At 38.8% G+C, this 20418-nt stretch overlaps 1 protein-coding gene across 3 annotated transcripts; it reads right to left on the bottom strand.

Moving 5' to 3' along the window:
- Positions 1 to 13558: 13558 nt before the first annotated feature.
- LOC115104175 (AN1-type zinc finger protein 2A-like) lies at positions 13559 to 18092 on the bottom strand. Of its 3 annotated transcripts, none has more exons than XM_029625432.2 (10): positions 17943 to 18092; positions 16857 to 16930; positions 16472 to 16566; positions 16166 to 16297; positions 15910 to 16061; positions 15702 to 15815; positions 15292 to 15385; positions 14718 to 14800; positions 14172 to 14311; positions 13559 to 13902 (listed from the first exon to the last, which is right to left on the bottom strand). In XM_029625432.2, the coding sequence occupies exons 2-9, from the start codon at positions 16909 to 16911 to the stop codon at positions 14200 to 14202; spliced, it is 837 nt and encodes a 278-aa protein (XP_029481292.1). In that variant the 5' UTR covers positions 16912 to 16930; positions 17943 to 18092; the 3' UTR covers positions 13559 to 13902; positions 14172 to 14199. The 3 variants fall into 3 exon arrangements, with proteins under 3 accessions (XP_029481292.1, XP_029481291.1, XP_029481290.1); XM_029625431.2 differs by having other exon boundaries at positions 14227 to 14311; positions 15301 to 15385; XM_029625430.2 differs by having other exon boundaries at positions 14227 to 14311; positions 17943 to 18091.
- Between the last annotated feature and the right edge of the window lie 2326 nt (positions 18093 to 20418).

Raw genomic sequence — 20418 nt, 5'->3', positions numbered from 1 at the left:
GATTTGGCCAGTGGTTGACATGATACGTCTCACTATTTTAGTTCCAGTCAACGTCAACACACTAACACTAAAATGGATAAGAATAATTAGACAGGGATAAACATTCTCTGTCGATTAGCCAGTTGAGGTACATTACAACTAATGAGACTCAAGCTTTCATTTCCATAAAACCATTAAGGCAGAGATGTCAGAGGATTCTGTTCACAGAGACATTTTTTTTAAAGCAGGCTGAAAAGGATCCTCATCACAGTCATTGTATAACACATAGAAAGGTATATTTTGGCTCAGGATTGGGGCTATTTTCCAGAACACTGTGGTGGTTAGAGGGTGATCCTCTCCCCCATCATGATGAAAGCCCAGGAAGTTGAAGTAGTAGCTGCTTTGATTAGGACAGGCCAATCTCCAAACTACTACAGAACGTGTGACGAAAACATACAGGCTGATTACCTCTTTTCACATCAGTGTATATTGTGCAGTATCTTGGCAAGCACCCAGAAACTTGCTGCATATGAGTTCTCAATTGACTGGGTAAATAAAGGTTTTATAAAATAAACAAATGGTCACAATCTCTGTCTTCAAATGTTGTACAGTAGAATTCTGTCCTGATATAGTTCTCATTACGTTTCTTCGCATTTGGAATGTAGCTGAACCTGTGTTCTCTGAGGTCAACAGCAGTGTCAGCTCAGATCATGTGATTTCATTTAGGAACTAACCTCACACTCTCACCCAGGAATTGTAAGTGTTAGAAGAAGATAATGTGACCACTGAAGCGTGGAAAGAGAAACACAACATCGAATCGAAAACAGACAGAGGCCCAGTCTACCAAAGTTACATGTTTATTCACGGGAACATTCTGAAGTCAAGAATACAAATCAATTCATTTTATACTGACTTCTCACGTCCACACATACACACAAACATACGAACACACATACACACAAACATACGCACACAAGTACACACAAACATACGCACACACATGTCCTGCTACGCACACACTGTCTGTCTCACTTCCCAGCCGACAGAGATAGTGACCTTGTCCTTGAGACATACTTCCCGTTCTTTCCCAAATCTCTAGTCAGGTCGGCACCAAGCTCAGACAGTCTGTGTTTGAAATACCATAAAGGCATATTGTTTTACCCCAATTCTGACTAGGACTACACATTTATTGATTATGATTTCATACATTCTAATCAATTCCATACAATCATATGTTTCAGGGCGGAATATTCTAATAATTCAATTAACAGACAATTTTCACCTATCACCTAGTTAAGCAGTTCTCTCCAGAACTGCAAAAACCACTCTGTTAAGAGATGACCTATGCTGTAAATTGTAAGTGGCACTAGGATGAGCTAGCATAGGCAGCGTCTGAAATGACACCCTATCTTTTAAATTGCCCTATGGGGATAGGATGCAGTTCCAGATTTACTCTCTAGACTTTCAATATACACTACAATTACTGTCTTCACCTTCGATTTAATGTTTTTTTTCAATGTATTTCTCATAATTAAAAAGTAATCGAAAAGAGTTGTGTTTCTGAGTTGATAGGTCAATATTCTTCTACATTTTGTTAGTTTAAATATTTTCCCTCAAAGCTGCAATCCTTTGCGGTGAAACTGCCATGTTCGTAGGCGCTACTACAACAACAAAGATGTTACTTCAAACAATGAACACTGCTTTTTTCCCTCAGACATCGTTGCTCGTCATTGCACCAGCGATAGAAAAGCAGAGTGTATAGTCAAATTGTGTTTGTTGCCATGATGCTGGATGCTCAATTCCGCTAAGCAAAAACAATAACGAATTCCCCTGGGGCAGCCAGTGGTGCTGTTTTGCCTATTGCGGATCTCAGCTTTAAATCAGGAATAGTCACAATTGGATCAGTCATGTTTCTTCCCTAAATCGGGAATATAGGGATCAGTCCCAGCTTCCAATAAATACACAAATCACATCCTGTCTTTCTCCTAGTTGTCATGGAAACACAAGTATCTGAATTCAGACAGCGATGTCTGTTGGGTGTTAGATAGAGTTGACTAATTGCTCTGACCTAATACAAAATTCTCTAATATGTCCTTGATGACTCTCCAGCAGACATACAGTAAATCGGCAACCAGTTCTCCTACCCAGGTACAACAGTTTGATGGGGATTTTTTGTATTATTCTACTTAGATTGAGGCACGGGTGCTTCAATAGATTCTTAAGGATTAATCAAATTGACTGCGTCAGTGATTGTGTCAGTGATTGTGTCAGTGATTGCACGCTCTACCTAGTGCAGATGATTAAATGGAATATATATTATAATATTATATGTTTTGAATATGCTAGCCGATATTTCAAAGAAAATGGCAAAGCATACTGTGGTATTCTGTGTGCTGTTAGTTGCATATCACTGATTGCGTATTTTCCTACACTGCACATGAATAGCCTATGCTAAGATCTCAATGGCAAAGGAGACAGTGATGTTCTGTGAGCTGTAATGAAGGTGCACTTTTGTCTTATTTCTCTGACCTAGATGCTCTAAATTTTTTGGCCAGGCTAATGAGAGCAGGCCTTGAACCTGACAATATACAGTCAAAGCTCAATTTATTAATCAGCTCCATTGTCACTTCGCAGTGGTGTGTCCATAGCCCCAGGAAGTATTGTGGGGGTGGTGGTGCTACCTTTTTTTTTTTTTACCAATGTCTATATCGGTCCTCTTATAAAGGACTAGTAAAGGCCCAGTGCACTACTTTTGATGTGGATGTTTTGTTTCTTTGCCTATATCTCTGTACCTTTTGATGGAAACGTTTGAGGACAGGGTTTTGTTCTTTCTAGATTCCATTAGAATGACAATCGCAGAGAAAGGGACAGGGGCAACAATTCTTACAATTCCCACAATTGAATCCTGCAAGATACTGTTCGTAATTATACAACTACCTTTTTTGCCAAAGTGGAGATGCTGAAAGAAAGTGGAGATGCGCTACATACGTCAATATCGGCCAGCTAATACTAGTAAAGGCTCGAGAAATTGGCATATAGTATGTCATCTTGTAACCACTTTAGTGGATATCAACATAGTGTGCCTTTAGAGCTCTGGGAGTTCTTTTAAGGAATCGCTTCATGCAAAAAGCAGTGGAGATAATTGGCTTTAAAATATTGATGTCACTGAGATGCCATCTGCTGCACTACTTGATGTTGGCCTTGATTAATAGCCAAGAAGGAGAGATATTACCTAAAGAAAGCTGTAATTACAGGGTGTACTTTTACAGGGTGTACTCTTACAGAGTGTACTTTTACAGGGCGTACTTTTACAGGGCGTACTTTTACAGGGTGTACTCTTACAGAGTGTACTTTTACAGGGTGTACTCTTACAGAGTGTACTCTGGAGGCTTGGTTGGTCTTTGACAGACGAGTTGCAGCTCTCTTTTTTATTTTTTATTTTATCTTTATTTAACTAGGCAAGTCAGTTAAGAAAAAATTCTTATTTTCAATGACGGCCTAGGAACAGTGGGTTAACTGCCTGTTCAGGGGTAGAACGACAGATCTGTACCTTGTCAGGTCAGGGGTTTGAACTTGGAACCTTCCGGTTCCTAGTCCAATGCTCTAACCACTAGGCTACCCTGCCACCCCCCTTTACTTCAAGATGTTGCTACTTCACTGCTTCTACTGGCCTCTGCAGCCAATAAGAACATCCAGGGCCTGCAGCACTACCAATGCTTTTTCTAACAGTCCCAAATGAAACCTGTTGCCCTGACACCTCCTGGCAGTCTGTCTTTAGACTAAGAGAAACAAATTGCAGGGAATAATATTGATTCACTTAATTATTCAGACTATTTTCATCCAATACTAGAATGCTCCAGCACATATCGGGAATAAGAGCTCAGTATGGGGTTCTCCCTGTGTTTTGCTATGTGTGACTGTGACTCATTGTGATGAAACACTAGCGCGGCCGCCAGTTCAATCATGATACGAGTCACATCTATATCTGTGGATGACGGGAGATGATGTAGAAACCGACCACCAGGGGCAGTGAGTGCTGTTACCTTCAAGAAAGTTTTGGTTTTGCTAGGGCGTCAACATCTGCCTCCTGTGCAAAATGTTCGAATCCAGTGATAGAAAGTTGTTTTTGAGGTTTTTTTTTTAAGCCTATCCCAAACCTTAACCATTCGGAGTTCATGCCTAAACATAAGAATTTGGAGTTAATGCCTGAACTTAATCCTAACCTTAAACATTTGGAGTTAATGCCTGAACTCAATCCTAACCTAAGAATTTGGAGTTAATGCCTGAATTTAATCCTAACCTTAAACATTTGGAGTTAATGCATGAATGTAATCCTAACCTTAAACATTTGGAGTTAATGCCTAAACTTAACCTTAAACACTTAGAAATTTGACATTTGGAACAACTTCGAAATTTGATGTGTGATAAACATGGATGAATGTCTGATTCTGACTGATTCTGACTGTGAGAGCTGGTAGAGCATGTGGCATAGTCCCCCTGCAGTGGTGTTGATTAGGATAACAGTACATCCTGTAATTCCAGATGTCTTTAGGTAATAGCTCTCCTTCTTGGCTATTAATCAGCTCCACATTACCTGATGACAGACAGGAGAACACAGTAACAAAGCAGAATGGGAAACTCCTGCAATCATTTGACGATAAAGAGCTGTCACAGGCGTTAATACTGTATGATATCTGCTTTTATAAACATTGATGGACACTAATGAATTACATAAGAGAACACAAGCTTCAAAGATATTATGGTGAATTTTTAAATGAACGCAGCCCTTTGTTATACTGTTTCATTGCTTATGAGACATATTTCCCAAAGGCAGTATTTCTAGTAGAAGGAACCATTTAGAACAGGAAAGACTGTCAGCGTGCAGTTAAAACCCAGAAAGACACAATATGACTTCCATCTTGAAAATAAAATGGAGCTGTAAGAGAAATTATTTACGGTTTCATTTTGAATTATATTTCCATGTAGAATTTCACTGCAGCCTCTTGAAAGAGCTTGACACAATCACAAACTTGCTTTGTAGCTTTCGTATTAATTATTATTATTTTTTATTTTTTTTGGTGGGGACGAATAATTGAGAGACATGTATACCTCCCATAGTCATCCTTTGATCACAACAGTGTCTGAATTCCTGCATGGTACTGTATTCCAAATGCTGTATGTGACACGTGCTGGTCTGCATCTGGTTAAAGCTAGTGCCAGTGGTGTAAAGTACTTAAGTAAAAATACTTAGAAGTACTACTTAAGTAGTTTTGTGGTGTATCTGTTCATTACTTTACTAATTATAATTTTGCCAACTTTTACTCCACTACATTCCTGCCTCTGATCTGGCGGACTCACTTAACACAAATGCTTCGTTTGTAAATGATGGTGTGTGCCCCTGGCTATCTGCCAATATTTTTATTTATTTATTATTATGCCATCTAGTTTGGTTAATATAAAGAATTTGAAATGGTTTGTACTTTTACTTTTGGTAATTATGTACATTTTAGCAATTCCATTTACTTTTGATACTTAAGTATATTTAAAACCAAATACTTTTAGACTTTTACTCAAGTAGTACTTCACAGGGTGACTTTCACTATTACTCAAGTATGACAATTGAGTAATTTTTCCACCACTGCATGTTTGAACCTTACAGAACAAACATAAAATACCTCTGTATCATGTCACGGAAATACATCACGTGTCACTGTACACATTTCAGATATCCAATATGACTGAAGAAATTGAATACATAACAGTCCACGCATGTTATGTGACATTGCTTGCGATGAGAGGAGCACAGAAAATGGTGTCTGAAATATTTGGCAGCTATTATATCATTTGAGGTTTTTCTCAATTGAGTTTTGATTTCGAGGTTGGTTCTGTTTGGGTGTGGTTTGCCCTGATTGGGATCATCCTTGTTAGTCAGGATGTGTTGCACCTCTCGCCTCGCTAGTTAGTCGTTACTTTGTGATATTTAAGAGCTGCTGACCCAGAGGATTAAATGAGAGACATGAATAGCTCCCAAAGTCATCCTTTGATCACAACAGTGTCTGAATTCCTGGATGCTATATGGCTGTGTTTACACAGGCAGGCCAATTCTGATATTTTCACAGATTTTTCTTTGACCAATCCGATCAGCTCTAAAAAAAGATTGGATGTGAAAAGATCTGATTTGATTGGTCAAAAGACCAATTTGTGGAAAAAAATATCATAATTGGGCTGCCTGTGTAAACGCAGCCTATGTGACACTTGGTGGTCTGCATCTGGTTAAAGTTAGTGCATGTTTGAACCCTACACATCACATTTCAGATAACCAATTAGATTGAAGAAATTGAATACATAACAGTTATGTGCTATTCTATGCTATGTGACCTTGCTTGCGATGAATACAGCACAGTGTGTCTGAAATAGTGTCTGAAATATTTGACAGCACATAGGCTACTATGAATGCCACTTCCACCCACTTCAAAAAAATACCATAGTATACTATGGTATAAATACTATTATTTAACCATTATTTTACCAGGCAAGTTGACTGAGAACATATTCTCATTTACAGCAGAGAATAGTTACAGGAGAGAGGAGTGGGAATGAATGAGCCAATTGTAAGCTGGGGATGTTTAGGTGACCGTGGTGGTATGAGGGCCAGATGGGCCAGATGGGAATTTAGCCAGGACACAAGGGTTAACACCCCTACTATTACGATAAGTGCCATGGGATCTTTAGTGACCACAGAGAGTCAGGAAACCCGTTTAATGTTCCATCTGAAAGACGACACCCTACACGGGGCAATGTCCCCAATCACTGCCCTGGGGCATTGGGATATTTTTAGACCAGCGGAAAGGGTGTCTCCTACTGGCCCTCCAACACTGTAGTGTAGTGTTTTTGCAGACTTTACTGTAGTATTCACAGTAGTGTTTTTGCAGACTAACGACTGTAGTATAGTATAGTATTTATAGTTAACTATAGTACAAATACTGTAGTAAAATAACTGTAGTATAATGTCATGTTTATTGCGAACTGTAGTAGTATTTGTAGTAGTAGTACTGTAGTAGTATTTACTGTAGCGTTTTTGGAGACTGTACTATACTGTAGTGTTTTTGCAGACTGTAGTATATTGTAGTATTTACTGTAGTGTTATTGCGGACATTTCAGGAAACCTACCGGAGGAATACTAAAAGAGCACATTTTCTGCTCTTTTCTAGAAGCTGTAGGGAACACAATATGGCAAATTGCGATATGGGGGAGTGGAATGAGCAGGGCATATGCAAATTAAATATATACTGTAGTTTTTACTATAGCAGAGTCTTTGCAGACACTACAGTCTTCTTTTGGCAGATATCTACTGTAGTATTTAGTATAGTATTTTTCATTATACTTCAACATTCTATAGTAAGTAAAAGGGAAAGTGTACATTCTGTAGTATAGTATTCTACAGTATATTAGAGTTTACTATACAAATATACAGTAAGTAATGTAGTATTCTGTAGTAAACTGAAGTATTTTTTTTCATGTGGGCATGATAATATAATTTAGAAGAATTTGTTCCATGTGAGTTTCCATGAACATAAAAAAGACATACAGGGTAATGAAAGCAACTGTTTTTCAGATTAATATGGGTTTAATTTGTTTTATTTTTGAGACTGGTAAAAGGTTAACATGATTGTCAAAGACAGGAAATACAACAGGAAAGAGAACAGACAGAGAGTCTGGTGTTACCTACTTATGTCAATGTATTGGATGTATTGGACGGAGCACAAGAAGGTACAACCCAATAAATACAGATCATTGCATCATTTTCTATGGCCTGTAATAAACATTCTGCCTATCTAATGTTCTAGAGAACACAAAGGACACTGCAAGTCAGACCTCTTTACAAAACCACAAAACCATATCCTCAAGGGTTAAGGACACATCCTACTGAGGTTGACAATATTCACAAAGCCCTGTTTGCTGTAAGAAGCTAAAGAAGCCCACGAATTCATCACCAACCCCCTGAAGCCACACTGAACCACAATCGCCCACCCGTCTGAGAGGCTGCCAGCCCGCACTCGAGATGAAAATCATTTTCCAAGGAGCAGCGCTAACCCAGATGTACCTGCAATAAAACATAGCACTACCTTGGGAACGGCTGTCTCATTGGAGACTGAGCATTAAAGTAAGTGTGCAAATTCTTCAAAAAGGAGGTAGGAGGATAGGATACATTGAATTTGCGGCTTTGTAGTTGATGTGAGATTAGGCCTACATGTTTTCTACTTGCTGTTTTCTATGTTATATTATTTCAGTCACTGAGGGCTTTATGTGCAAGAAAAACAAACACCCTGCCCACACACTGTTTATTTCTTGATGACTGAGATCTTATCTCAGTTTGAATACCACTGGATTCAAGGTAAATATATTTTCACTGAATCTTACTATCCACACAGTTAACTAAAGGATCCATTATGTTACCAGCACTACAGACAATGCAGAGAGAAACTTGTTTCAAGGACAGCCAAGAGGTGCTGCTGAATAATGTAGAGCAGGAGTTTTCTAACTTTTCTTGCCCAGTGACCCCCACTCAGGTAAATCGGCGACCCATGGACCCCCATCATATGTTAGCAAAAAAACTAAAAATCATGTCTTGAGTAGAAGTAATCATCATTTTGAAATGAATTGATTTGGTAGACAGTTTCATTATTTTGATCTCCCCACAGTTCATTGAAAGAGGAAATGTAAACTCTAACATGGTCTATCAGCTAAAATGGTAAAGGTATCTTGCGGCGTAGAGACAATTTTCACAGTTGTAAAGCACATTTTTCAAAAATATTCCATTGTGCTGATAGAAAATGTTATAGTTTTAACGCTAATTTCCAGGAATTCCATACAGTTTGACACGGAGCTGAGAGACAATGTTGCAGTTTTAAAGCTAATTTCCTGCAATGTTATACATTTTGTAATGGATAATGCTGTGTACCTCTGCTCAAACATTAGAACAAAATCAAAGATGGTATTAGAAAAAAATATATATAGTTCAATTATTTTCTGCATGCTTTCTATCTGGTTTTGGTCTTTTAAGTTGGCTCTGAAAGAGTTTTTCATCCCAAAAATGACCACTTAGACAGCCCGCATAAGATGTTTCTATAGAGAAAAAAAAGTGAAATTAGCTCCAATGACTGTAATTTCCTCTGTATTAAAGGGATAGTTTGAGATTTTGCAATGAAGCCCTTTATCTACTTTCCCAGAGTAGAATGATCAGGAGCAGCTAGCATGATAACTGTTCCTGTAGACTTCCGAATGTCATTGTATTTTTTTTATTGCGGAACCCCTGCAATACCGCCACAGGCCCCAGTTTGAAAACCCTTGATGTAGAGCACTGCAAAGCACAAACAAAACAGATTGGAGGATCTTCCAGCTTTCCTGAGAGTGAAAGAGACTAGTAATCAAATGGGTTGTTCTTGGTTAATGTGCAGCAACAAGATATATTTTTGTTTGATACCCACTTGCATATTGATTCCTAATAACGGATATTTTCATGAAGCTCAGATATATTTTCAATCGCATGCTTCTGGTGTAACAGGTGCAGCTGTCATCCCCCTGAATATGCTTCACATCCCAACTGATAAGGATTTGTGTAGACAGGGTGCATTGGAGGGATGGTTCTTCTGTCACTCTGACGAATGATACATGTGAGAGGACCTGAATTTTGGTTGTATTTCCCAGAATACGTGACTTAACAACAGATGGGTTCACGAGTTCCTCTTATACCATAGACATCACCACACCATAGTTACCCCGATCTACAGTCTACCATTGATTTACACCAATCAGAGCCACACTGTTGACCGGAAACATAACCCACTGAGCACACAACATTGTTTCAATGGAATTTCACAATGTATTGTGATGTGGAATCTACAGATTAAATACATTGGATTTGCAAAAAGTCAAGGATACATTTTTTTACAACAGGATTGTCATCGTGATTACCAATTTTCAACAACAGACAAACCTTGTATAAAATATGTTGAATTAGTACATTTGAAACAATGTCAGATGTTCAACATTATATATCCACTATCAGACAAAAAACTATAAGTGCAGCAGCACCTCCTCCTGGGAAGTTGATCTATCTACAGCTATCCATTTGGTCTCGCATCCAGGGTTTTAACTATGGCCAGACTTGCCTAGCTTTGATATTTGTGATTGACTACAACTAATGTGCTATTGTGAGAATGATTATTGAGAGATCTCTTAATAACTATTCCAATGATAGGTTTAACAGAGCAAATGAAATGTAACTATACTTTAGTCATACATCATTAACGATCATTAATTGGCTTAAACAGCATTTGCAAAATCATCAACCGCTAGTTTCAATTCAACCCAGGGTTCAACTAAAAACGTAACAATAAATATAAAGTTTCAAGTTTTTGTTGATTTTCAAATGTAATCTTCAAGTTCATAATTGATATGTTGGATTCACATTTCCATCTAAACCAAAACCCAAAGTTAAAGAATAGGACTAAATCAAATCAAACGTTAAATGCACTTTAGATAAAGTTTGATTTGATTTAGTCATATTCTTTAAATGTTTATATTTACAGTGATGTGAAAAAGTAATTGTCCCCTTTCTAATTTGCTCTACATTTGCATATTTCTGATACTGAATGTTATCTGATCTTCAACCAAAACGTTATGTTAGATTTAGGGAACCTGAGTGAACAAATAACACAACAATTACATACGTATTCTGTTTATTTCATTTAAAAAAGTTATGCAACACCCAATGCATCTGCTTTAAAGGGTAATTGCCCCCTTTACACTCAACAGCTGGTTGTGTCACCTTAAGCTTCAATGACTCCAACCAAACACTTCTTGTAGTTGTTGATCAGTTGCTGTGGAAGGACTTTTGGACCACTTTTCCATGCAGAACTACTTTAACTCAGCGACATTTATGGATTTCAAGCATGAACTGCTCATTTCAAGTCCTGCCACATCTCAATAGGGATTAGGTCTGGACTGACTAGGTCATTCCAAAACTTCAAATTTGTTGCTTTTCAGACATTTTCATGTAGACTTGATTGTGTGTTCTGGATCATTGTCTTGCTGCATGACCTAGCTGCTCTTCTGCTTCAGTACACAGACGGATGGCCTGACATTCTCCTGTAGAATTATCTGATACAGAGCAGAATTCATGGCTCCTTCAATTAAGGCAAGTCGTCCAGGTCCTGAGGCAGCAAAGCATCCCCAAACCATCACACTACCACCACCATGCTTGACAAGTTCTTACTGTGGAATGCAGTGTTTGGTTTTCGCCAGCCATAATGTCGTCCAAAAAATTGACTCAAGTTTGTCAAAAAAGCACCTGGAAGCACCTAGATGATCATCAAGACTCTTGGAAGAATGTTCTATGGACAGATTCAAACATATAACTTTTAGGACGACATTGGTGCTATTATGCCCGGTACTTACACTATGTACTTTGAATGTTGTCTCAACTGAAATTCAGGTCATTTGGTTGTGCTATTAGATGAAGCACAGTGATAACACATGACATTTTTGTATAATTAAAAAATATCTGACATTGTATTTACATTTGAACTTTGTTGTGCTTTTAAATGGTTGAAAGCGCAGTGATAACACATTTACATGATGACAACTAAATAAAGAATCGGACAGTTTTTCCAATGGAATTTGGTTGTGCTTTTAGATGGTTGAAAGTGATAACACATTGGGAATTGAACAAACCTCTGGCTGTCTTTTTGAGTGGGTGAATAAAGGTTGAAATTTCATTGATCAACCTCAATCAAATATTACCCCCACTTCCATGTTGAAATGATGTGATGTGCCCAATGGGAAGCTACAGAGTGTGCCTTTATTCTGTTTGCTCAGATGAAACTAGATCCAAATGAGTAATCCTATAACTAATGTCACTTTGTGACAATTGACAATTATGTGCTATTTTCCAGTGTTTGAGGGTGAGGAGGTCGTAACAGCTAATGGAGCTAAATGAAGGTGACTAAGCACACCATTATGCAAATGACCTTTGTTTGCCAATTAACATGTCTTTTTTTTTATTTTTTATGAACATGGTTGCTTTCCATCAATTCTTTATGTAATGCATAGCTTCCTTGGTCATGTTTTATCAGTGAAAAATATTACTCAGAATGTATTTACCTTAATAATCTTTCATTTATGGCATCAGATGTATTTCAAGGAATTTCATTATTGTTGAGTGCCACAATCATGCTAGTAACACACTAGCCTGACTCATTCATAACCATGACAACATGAGCAGCACTTCCCCAATCTGTCAAAAAAAATAGTCAACAAATGAGCCTTCTTTATGGAGAGAAAAAAAAACATTCTTGTGAACCTGCCCAACAGCACCCATCCCTTTGTTTTTACACTGCTGCTACTTGCTGTTTATTATCTATGCATAGTGACTTTACCCCTAGCTACATGTAAAAAATGACCTCGACTAACGAGTACCCACGCACATTGACTCGGCACCGGTACCCCCTGTATATAGCCTCATTATTGTTATTTTGTGTTATTTTAAAAGTATGTTTTACTTTATTTAGTAAATATTTTATTAACTCGGCATCATTGGTTAAGGGCCTGTAATTAAGCATTTCACGGTGAAGTTTACAGATGTATTCGGCGCATGTGACATAACGTTACAAAGATTTCACATGCAACATTATGCTGCTCTCTGTTGGACAAAGTATGAATGCATAAAAGGTGTATTCATCACGGAAACCGTTTACCGTTTAAGAACCAAACGGAAGCAAAACAAGAGTTTCTATTGGACAAATTCAGGAAGGTCCCTCCACATTTCGTTCCGTTTAAGAAACGTTTTGCAACAGAATGGGCGTAATGAATATGCACTGAAGTTGCAGTTTGCTGCACTCCTATCTTGCTCATGTTGGTTTTGTCACAGCTGTTTTTGCTGTCAGGAATTCTTTCTATGGTTGGTGCTCAATAACTGCTAAAGTCTTCTTGAAAACAGACATTACAAATGAAATGTTGACAATAACAAGACACTTTCTATCCACTTACCTTTCAATTCAACAGCCAAGGTCGATAAGGCCTACCCTGAGGGAATTCAAAGCTGGAACTGCGTCCCAAAAGTCCTGATGGATGTGTTGGGTAACAACATAATACACATCAACATCACGGAAATCAACAAGTGTATTTGTGTTCATTCCATTTACCAAGCACTGCCAATTTAAGACTAGTCAATAGCATAATAAAACCAACTCTGTATTGTGTATGATGTACCTGTTGGTTTTCAGTTGTCATGATGATGCAGACAAGTTTTGACTAGCTAGTAACATTAGCATTTCATTACACCCGTTATAACATCTGCTAAACTGTGTACTAGACGAATAATCTTCGATTTAAATAGGTTGGATTAAATAATGGCCTTGATTTTTTATTCTTAATTGGCAAAGCTTGGGCTGAGACCGTTTTCTCTAACCCATAGAAATTTAATCGCATTCTAGTTCTCCAAACCTCCTTCCTCTCCAGTTATATCCATCCTCCTGTATACATGCCTTGCACATAGAACATGCCTCAGAAACGAATACATCTTTAAAATAATTTATTCAAGAAACATTGATGCAGAGCTTAAATGTCCATGATCAACATAGAAAATATGTACATAGAGAGCCATTGGTAAAAAGGACAGAAAGCCTGTCTAGACTATGTGCTGAGTAGAGAGAAAGCAGTGATACTATTCAATATATCTCTATGAAAGTCCCAGACTGTTCATTAGTTGGGATAAGTGATACTGGACGTTAAGAGTTCTGCTGGAGGGTTCCATCGATGTAGCACAGTTGCTAGTTGATTACTGGTGGTAGCAGCTTGGGCTCAGACACTGATCTGGGTTTATGATAGGCTGCAGGAAGACTGTTTGGCGGACTCTCTTTCCTACGATAGAAAGTGAGATATTAGTACAGGCAAAAGTCGATTTAATTCAAGACAAAGAGTCATTAGTGAGAGGCTTGTCTCACCATTTATGGAATATATTCAACATGGGGAGAAAAAAAAAGAATAGGATCATTTAATAGGTCCATCAGATAAAATACACATTAAGTAGTACTTCAAAATTGTGTCACTCATTTTCTCCTTAGCTGATCTTTAAATGCACCCAGTGAGGATGATGAAGGAATATAGGGGACGCCATAGAGGCAATGTACCTAGGTGAGGTCCTGTCCTGTTAGCATGCTACTGACGCCTAAGTTTTCTGGATACCTGTTGTCTCCGCTGCTGGCGTCTGTACTCTTCTTCACTAGCAGCAAGGGCCTGAGCCAGAGCCAGATCCTCCTGCTCCTGAGGGCTGAGACAGAAACAAACACTTCAATGTCACACAGAGGAATGCATCATCATCACACTGTAGAGAGCAAGCAAGAGGCACAACGACACACACACAGGTCTGAGGAGCAGCAACACACATCATGAGGTGAAGAAACACTGAATTATGGGCACCACTGTCCTTAATTTATGAAGTCATCATGGACATCCCACCATGGGCTACATAGTGGAATGTCAAACCTATTAATATTGTGTTCTCCTATAGTAACCAAATAGCCTGCGTTTCAACTAGAGCAAACACGTAGCAATAAGAGCTAGTGATGAGAAACAATAGGTAAGAGGGTTGTGTTGATGGCATCTGGACATGATGACAGCCTATATTATGTGTGGGTGATGCTGGATTATGGGATTTATTGGGGATTGTTTATTACCTGAGTGTTGGCTGTTGGACTGTGCTGCGAGCCGACTCAGCCAAGGACATCTCCAGCGCTCTTTGTAAGGCCTGCTCCTCAGTCTGCAATCACAACATGCAGATAAACACTTACAGGATGTTCTTTATTTTCTTCTTGGAATCTCAATGAATAAACAGGAGCAGACTTTAGAATCTCAATGAATAAACAGGAGCAGACTTTAGAATCTCAATGAATAAACAGGAGCAGACTTTAGAATCTCAATGAATAAACAGGAGCAGACTTTAGAATCTCAATGAATAAACAGGAGCAGACTTTAGAATCTCAATGAATAAACAGGAGCAGACTACAGAATCTGAATGAATAAACAGGAGCAGACTTTAGAATCTCAATGAATAAACAGGAGCAGACTACAGAATCTCAATGATTAAACAGGAGCAGACTTTAGAATCTCAATAAATAAACAGGAGCAGACTTTAGAATCTGAATGAATAAACAGGAGCAGACTACAGAATCTCAATGAATGGACTGGAATTATTCAGAGAAGAGAGTTTACAGTAGTTTCAATCAAGCGGTGTAAGAGTGTTAGGCATACCAGGCCAACCTGAAAGGATGCCGAAACAGGTACTACATTCTGTGCTGGAGGGGGCCGCACGGCCGGAGCTGGATTATAAATGGCCTGAGCACTGCTGTGATAGAATCAAAAACAATAATGCTCAGTGGGGTTATAGAGTCAACAAGTCAACACTTTCTAGAAAGCACAGCGGTAACAGGTAAGAGCAGTTCTGTGAAGGACAAAAATGTCACATCCTTTCCATGTGTAGTATATTTCGCTGACAATAAAATCAACCTGTCAATTCGTCCATCCCATGTGTTTTAGTGACAATATGCCTCTCATGAATTTAGAGGACAAACTGTGCTTGCCAATATCACTTGTTTATTTATTTAAGCTTCATGTGGTTCTTCAGTGTGGTGTTTCGAAAATCAATACATGAGGATCCTCACCGACTACTTTGGGTCCTAGCATTCCCATTAGAAACGGGCCTAGAACTTCCTCTACTGCCTGAAGTGGAGGCACTGCTAGAGGATGCTCCTTGGGACCGCATGAAAGCAGCAAATCTGAAAGAAATCCAATGTAATCATCATTATACCGCAAAAGCTCACAATGTGCACCACAATCAATAAATGGCATAAGGTGGAGGGAAATATTTACCCAGATTTGGAGACTGGTTTGTCTTCAGGCTTACAGTCATGGTCTAGTGGATGTCGGTGTTTAAGACAATAATTCATGTGGCACTGGTCACATGTCACTCGGATCATTTCTTTCTGCTTGCAGCCTCCTTTCGAGCATTTGTTTGTAAATATCTACCGTAAAAAAAAGTTGGTTAGCTTAGATTAGGCATAGCTACTTCACTTTAACCATGGGCAGTTTGTGTAAATGGTCCTGTAGAGAAGCCTATCAACCGTACCTTTCTCTTGTTCTGAGCAGGGTCCGACTGGCAATCGCGATCGATGTGCTCCCCAACCTTGATGTCTGGCATTTCCCCTCGCTTGATGGGGATCGGGGTGTTGCACAGAGGACACACAGGGACCTGGATATCCTGGGGACAGAATCAAGCAGAGAGCCGTATTAAAGCTCTGTTTGGATCAATAGACAACATGCAGACAACTAATAAGGTTGAACAGCATACATTCATTTCTACATACTAACTGCACATTATAGGAACTTTGCTTTAATTCAAACATACGATGCTGCTAAATTATTTTAAATGTACCTTCTTGTAGGATGACATGCATTTGTGATTTGCATAGGTTATGTGGTCTTTACAAAAAATCTCTTCACAGGCATCACATCTCATTGGTAGGAAATCTGTCAGATATAAGAAATATGTCAAGGTCTTGATTCCATGGCAAAGGATAGAGATCATTCATATGAATGTAGATCAATTCAATTCTCACTATCCCTCTTCCATCCTGATAATGGGTAGTGCCCATGACAATTGGTTGTGGAGGACTTGACTTAAACCACAACTATTTACAGATACCAAAGCCATACTAGAAAGGACAGGAAGAGAACACAAACAACAGGCTCTGTATTGGAAGGGTCCCAGAGGCATTGAGGTAGTAAATGGAGACAGCATTACATAAACAACCACTCACCCAGCTGCTTGCAGGAGTTTTCAGAGCAATGCTCTCCTAGATTTGGAAACTCCATGGCACTATGGTGATACACCCTTCAATTGAAAGATACATAGATAAACTAAGCTCATGCATAAACAATGTTTGTTGACCTGTGACAGATTATCTAAATAAAACTAACTTGGTCCGCATCACTTCATTTTTTAAGAGCGGTAGATTCAGCATGTCAATTTTAGGATATTTAAAAAGTCCCTTTGTTTACGTGCTTCCCTTTCAACTAACGTTAGTTATGCTTATGTAACAGGCTTATTATGGACGTGTAGTCAGTGGAAGACTGATCTGTCCACTGACAGATACAGGTAGCTAACGTTAGCTACCCATCTAGATGTAGGTAGCTAGGACTTCCTATGATAACCAATGCTGAATCATGCCATCGCCTCTTGCTGCTTACATTTAGCCATTTTGACTAACGTTAGCTAACTAGCTAAGTTATTATGGGGTATCTAGCAGCAGTCTCCCTCGCTGCTAGCAGTCAGCTAGCTAGCTACTTATCATGGCTAATTAGCTAGCTAGTAACTAGGCCAGTTCCTCCCTGTACAATCGCTCGAGGACATAAATGCAATTACCTAGCAGACCGATGTTAGAATTGTCTGCGCTTAAGCTACCTAACGTTAACTATTGAGTTATTTATGGAATACCATTGATGAGCTTGTTCCTGGTTTACAGGCCAACAACAAAATGAAGCTAGCTAGCTAGCTTACTTGCTGATAAGCTAACGTTGTTAGCTAGCATTCTAGACAACTACTGTAACATTAACATTACGTCGTTACTGGTAGTTAACTAACGTTTAAGTTACTCATTTAACTTACCATTAATTCGAAAGGGATCATATTTAGCAGAAATATATTTGGGACGATTGTTTACCATCACGAACGTTAGCTCGTTAGCTAGTTAGCTAACACTAAACGAATATTGGATTGGAGACACCCTTCCTGCCCTTGCCTTGGGTTGGTTGGCTGACTAGCTAGCTAGCTAGATACGATAGCTAACAGCAAACCATAGTAAATTGAAAAATACATGCACAAATAGACGACTATTCTCACTTACCCAGAGACCTGGTTCAACCAGACAGCTATATTGGATTATTCTTTCCCCTCTTGCTTTGAGATTAACGTTGAATTTTGAGGAAGCGAGTGGCTAGCAAGCTCTCTTGACAGCCAGCTACATCGAAGCGTCACTGACGCTGTTGTTTACGCCCCTCGCGGTTGTACTAGCTAGAGAGTTCCAGAATGTACCACACGAGGCAGGGATGAAGCGTTGTTTTGATCAATCACAGTGACACAGCGTTGTTGAGAACTGTCCTTGGTGCTGGTTTTTACGAAACGTCTAATTGAGACGTTTTTGGGTTGTCTTAAACCAGCACCACGGACAGCTCAAAATAATGCCGTGTCACTGTGACTAGATCTAAAGGTGACTAGCTAGTCTCTCGCCAGACTAGTTAAAGGCCATGTCAGAATGAATCGCTTTTCTGGAATCATGGTAGGTCTATATAACTATGGTATAACAAATCACACAAAATAAGCAGAATAATGCTAGTTTTGATTTTGGATAGTTATCACCTTCCAACTGTTTTTGTGTTTGATATTGTATTTGTTTACTTGCTGAATAACAGAGATGTGTTATTTACAGAGCACATATCTTTGTTTCACAAGTAAATGTGCCCTTTTATTCATCAGCACAATATAGCCTGTAGGTGATGATATAGGTGATTCATTCATGCTGATGAAATGGCCCATATGGGCTAGGTACCTTTGTGTACACTAGAAGCAAATTGGAGTCTAAAGAGAAAAATGTGCTATACTGCAGTCAATGTAATTGTATATCATTACCAGATGGTGGCAGCAGAGCTCTTTCAGACGTCTATACAGTCTTCAAGATCTGGTTGTTTATGACTAGCCACTGTGTTTTTGTTTTGTGGCAGTCCCGTTAATAGACCCTCTAATCTCATGTTTCATGCATGCGTTAACAGAAGGGTAACCGCAGAGGAAAGTTGTCATTGCAAAGATAAAGTTACAATATATACGTACAGAAATTGTCACTGAGTGGGTTAGTGAGGTTGGGCCTACCTGGTCAGTTTCAGATTTTGAAAGTATGAAGTTGTAGACCCTTTCGACATGAGTATGAAAAACACATAGATAGTGATTGTTAATGATGATGTTACTAGAAACAAAGCCTAACTTAAAGCAGCAACTCCCTGTTGAAGAGGCACTGGAATCCACATGAACACACAGCATAGCAGGATCAACCCCATCACCAAGAGGTCAACTAGCTAGAAATAGTAGTTCTATAGTAGAGTCAACCCACAAAATGAACTATTCTCATTATGCAACAGTACAGTGTTATGATCAGAGGCTGGGAGAAGGGATCACAGAGGCACTCGTCTAGATCCTTCCCCTGTACTGTAGCACCTGGCTCATAAGCTGCTAATTCTGCTGCCAGATGGCATCGCTTGCTGAACACCTGGTTCATCATAGGGATTCCTCTTCCTTTGCTCACACTATATCTGCTCGAATTAGAAGATGATTGTAATCATTTCAAACCCTCATCCCTTTATTGCCATAGCAATATTTTGGATGCCACATTTGACATGGCTTCCGGACAGTTTGTCCTCATGGTGCCAGTCACCTCTGAGTCTCCTTGGTCATACTTTGTTCTGGACAATCTCAGGATGCCACTGTTTCTCAGGTGAGAGCTATAGCACAATTAGCCCTGCTTCAGTATCCTAAAGCCTATTCAATGTAAAAAAAATATATATATATATATATATATATATATATATATATATATAAATAAACTCTGTAGTTTCTCTCTACACTCCTGGAAAACAGGAGTCAAATGTTGTTTGACCAAAATAAAACAGGTTATGAACCAGTTACCAAAACTGTTACTAAACCATTATTATTAAACCAGTATCTTTGTACTCATTTGAGTTTCTCTTTCAAAAAAGTTCCATAATTACATTGGTAAAAAATATGATCCTAATCAGATGGATGATCCTAAAACTTCAAATGCATATAATCCGTTGATTCTAAATCCAACTCTTGCAAGTCTCCTCCATTTGATATCTAATCCAGTTTTTAAAAGTTTCAATGAGGCGAGATAAAGTCATTTGAATTAACCTTCATAACGACTCAAATAGCCCCTTGTGCTTTTCAGGGACAGAATGCCTTTTTTATTCAATAGGTGTGCGTTTCCAGGAGAACTGAATAACGATTTGGTTGATTTATTTATCCTGCTATAAAAACGCCCGAGCATCCAGACAAGTACAAGATTGGTGGTTTTGCTAAATTGGATGGTAATTGCCATCATGACAAATTAGGGGGCAGAAACCCGCCTTATTTTTTTTCTATTATAAGATAGTATTATTCTTGGTTAATAATCCTTTTATGCAAGATTCAATTCCGATAGGCTGCCTACATGGGGATTGTCCCTAATAATCCATGCATCTGAGAGGCCTATTGGCTGGCCATATCTGTATTGTTTTCGGTCAAAAACACAATTAAGCATGAACACTGTCTTTAAT

Source organism: Oncorhynchus nerka, unplaced genomic scaffold (assembly GCF_034236695.1).
Source record: "Oncorhynchus nerka isolate Pitt River unplaced genomic scaffold, Oner_Uvic_2.0 unplaced_scaffold_2468, whole genome shotgun sequence".
Lineage (NCBI taxonomy): Eukaryota > Metazoa > Chordata > Actinopteri > Salmoniformes > Salmonidae > Oncorhynchus > Oncorhynchus nerka.
This window is presented reverse-complemented; position numbering and strand designations above follow the sequence as displayed.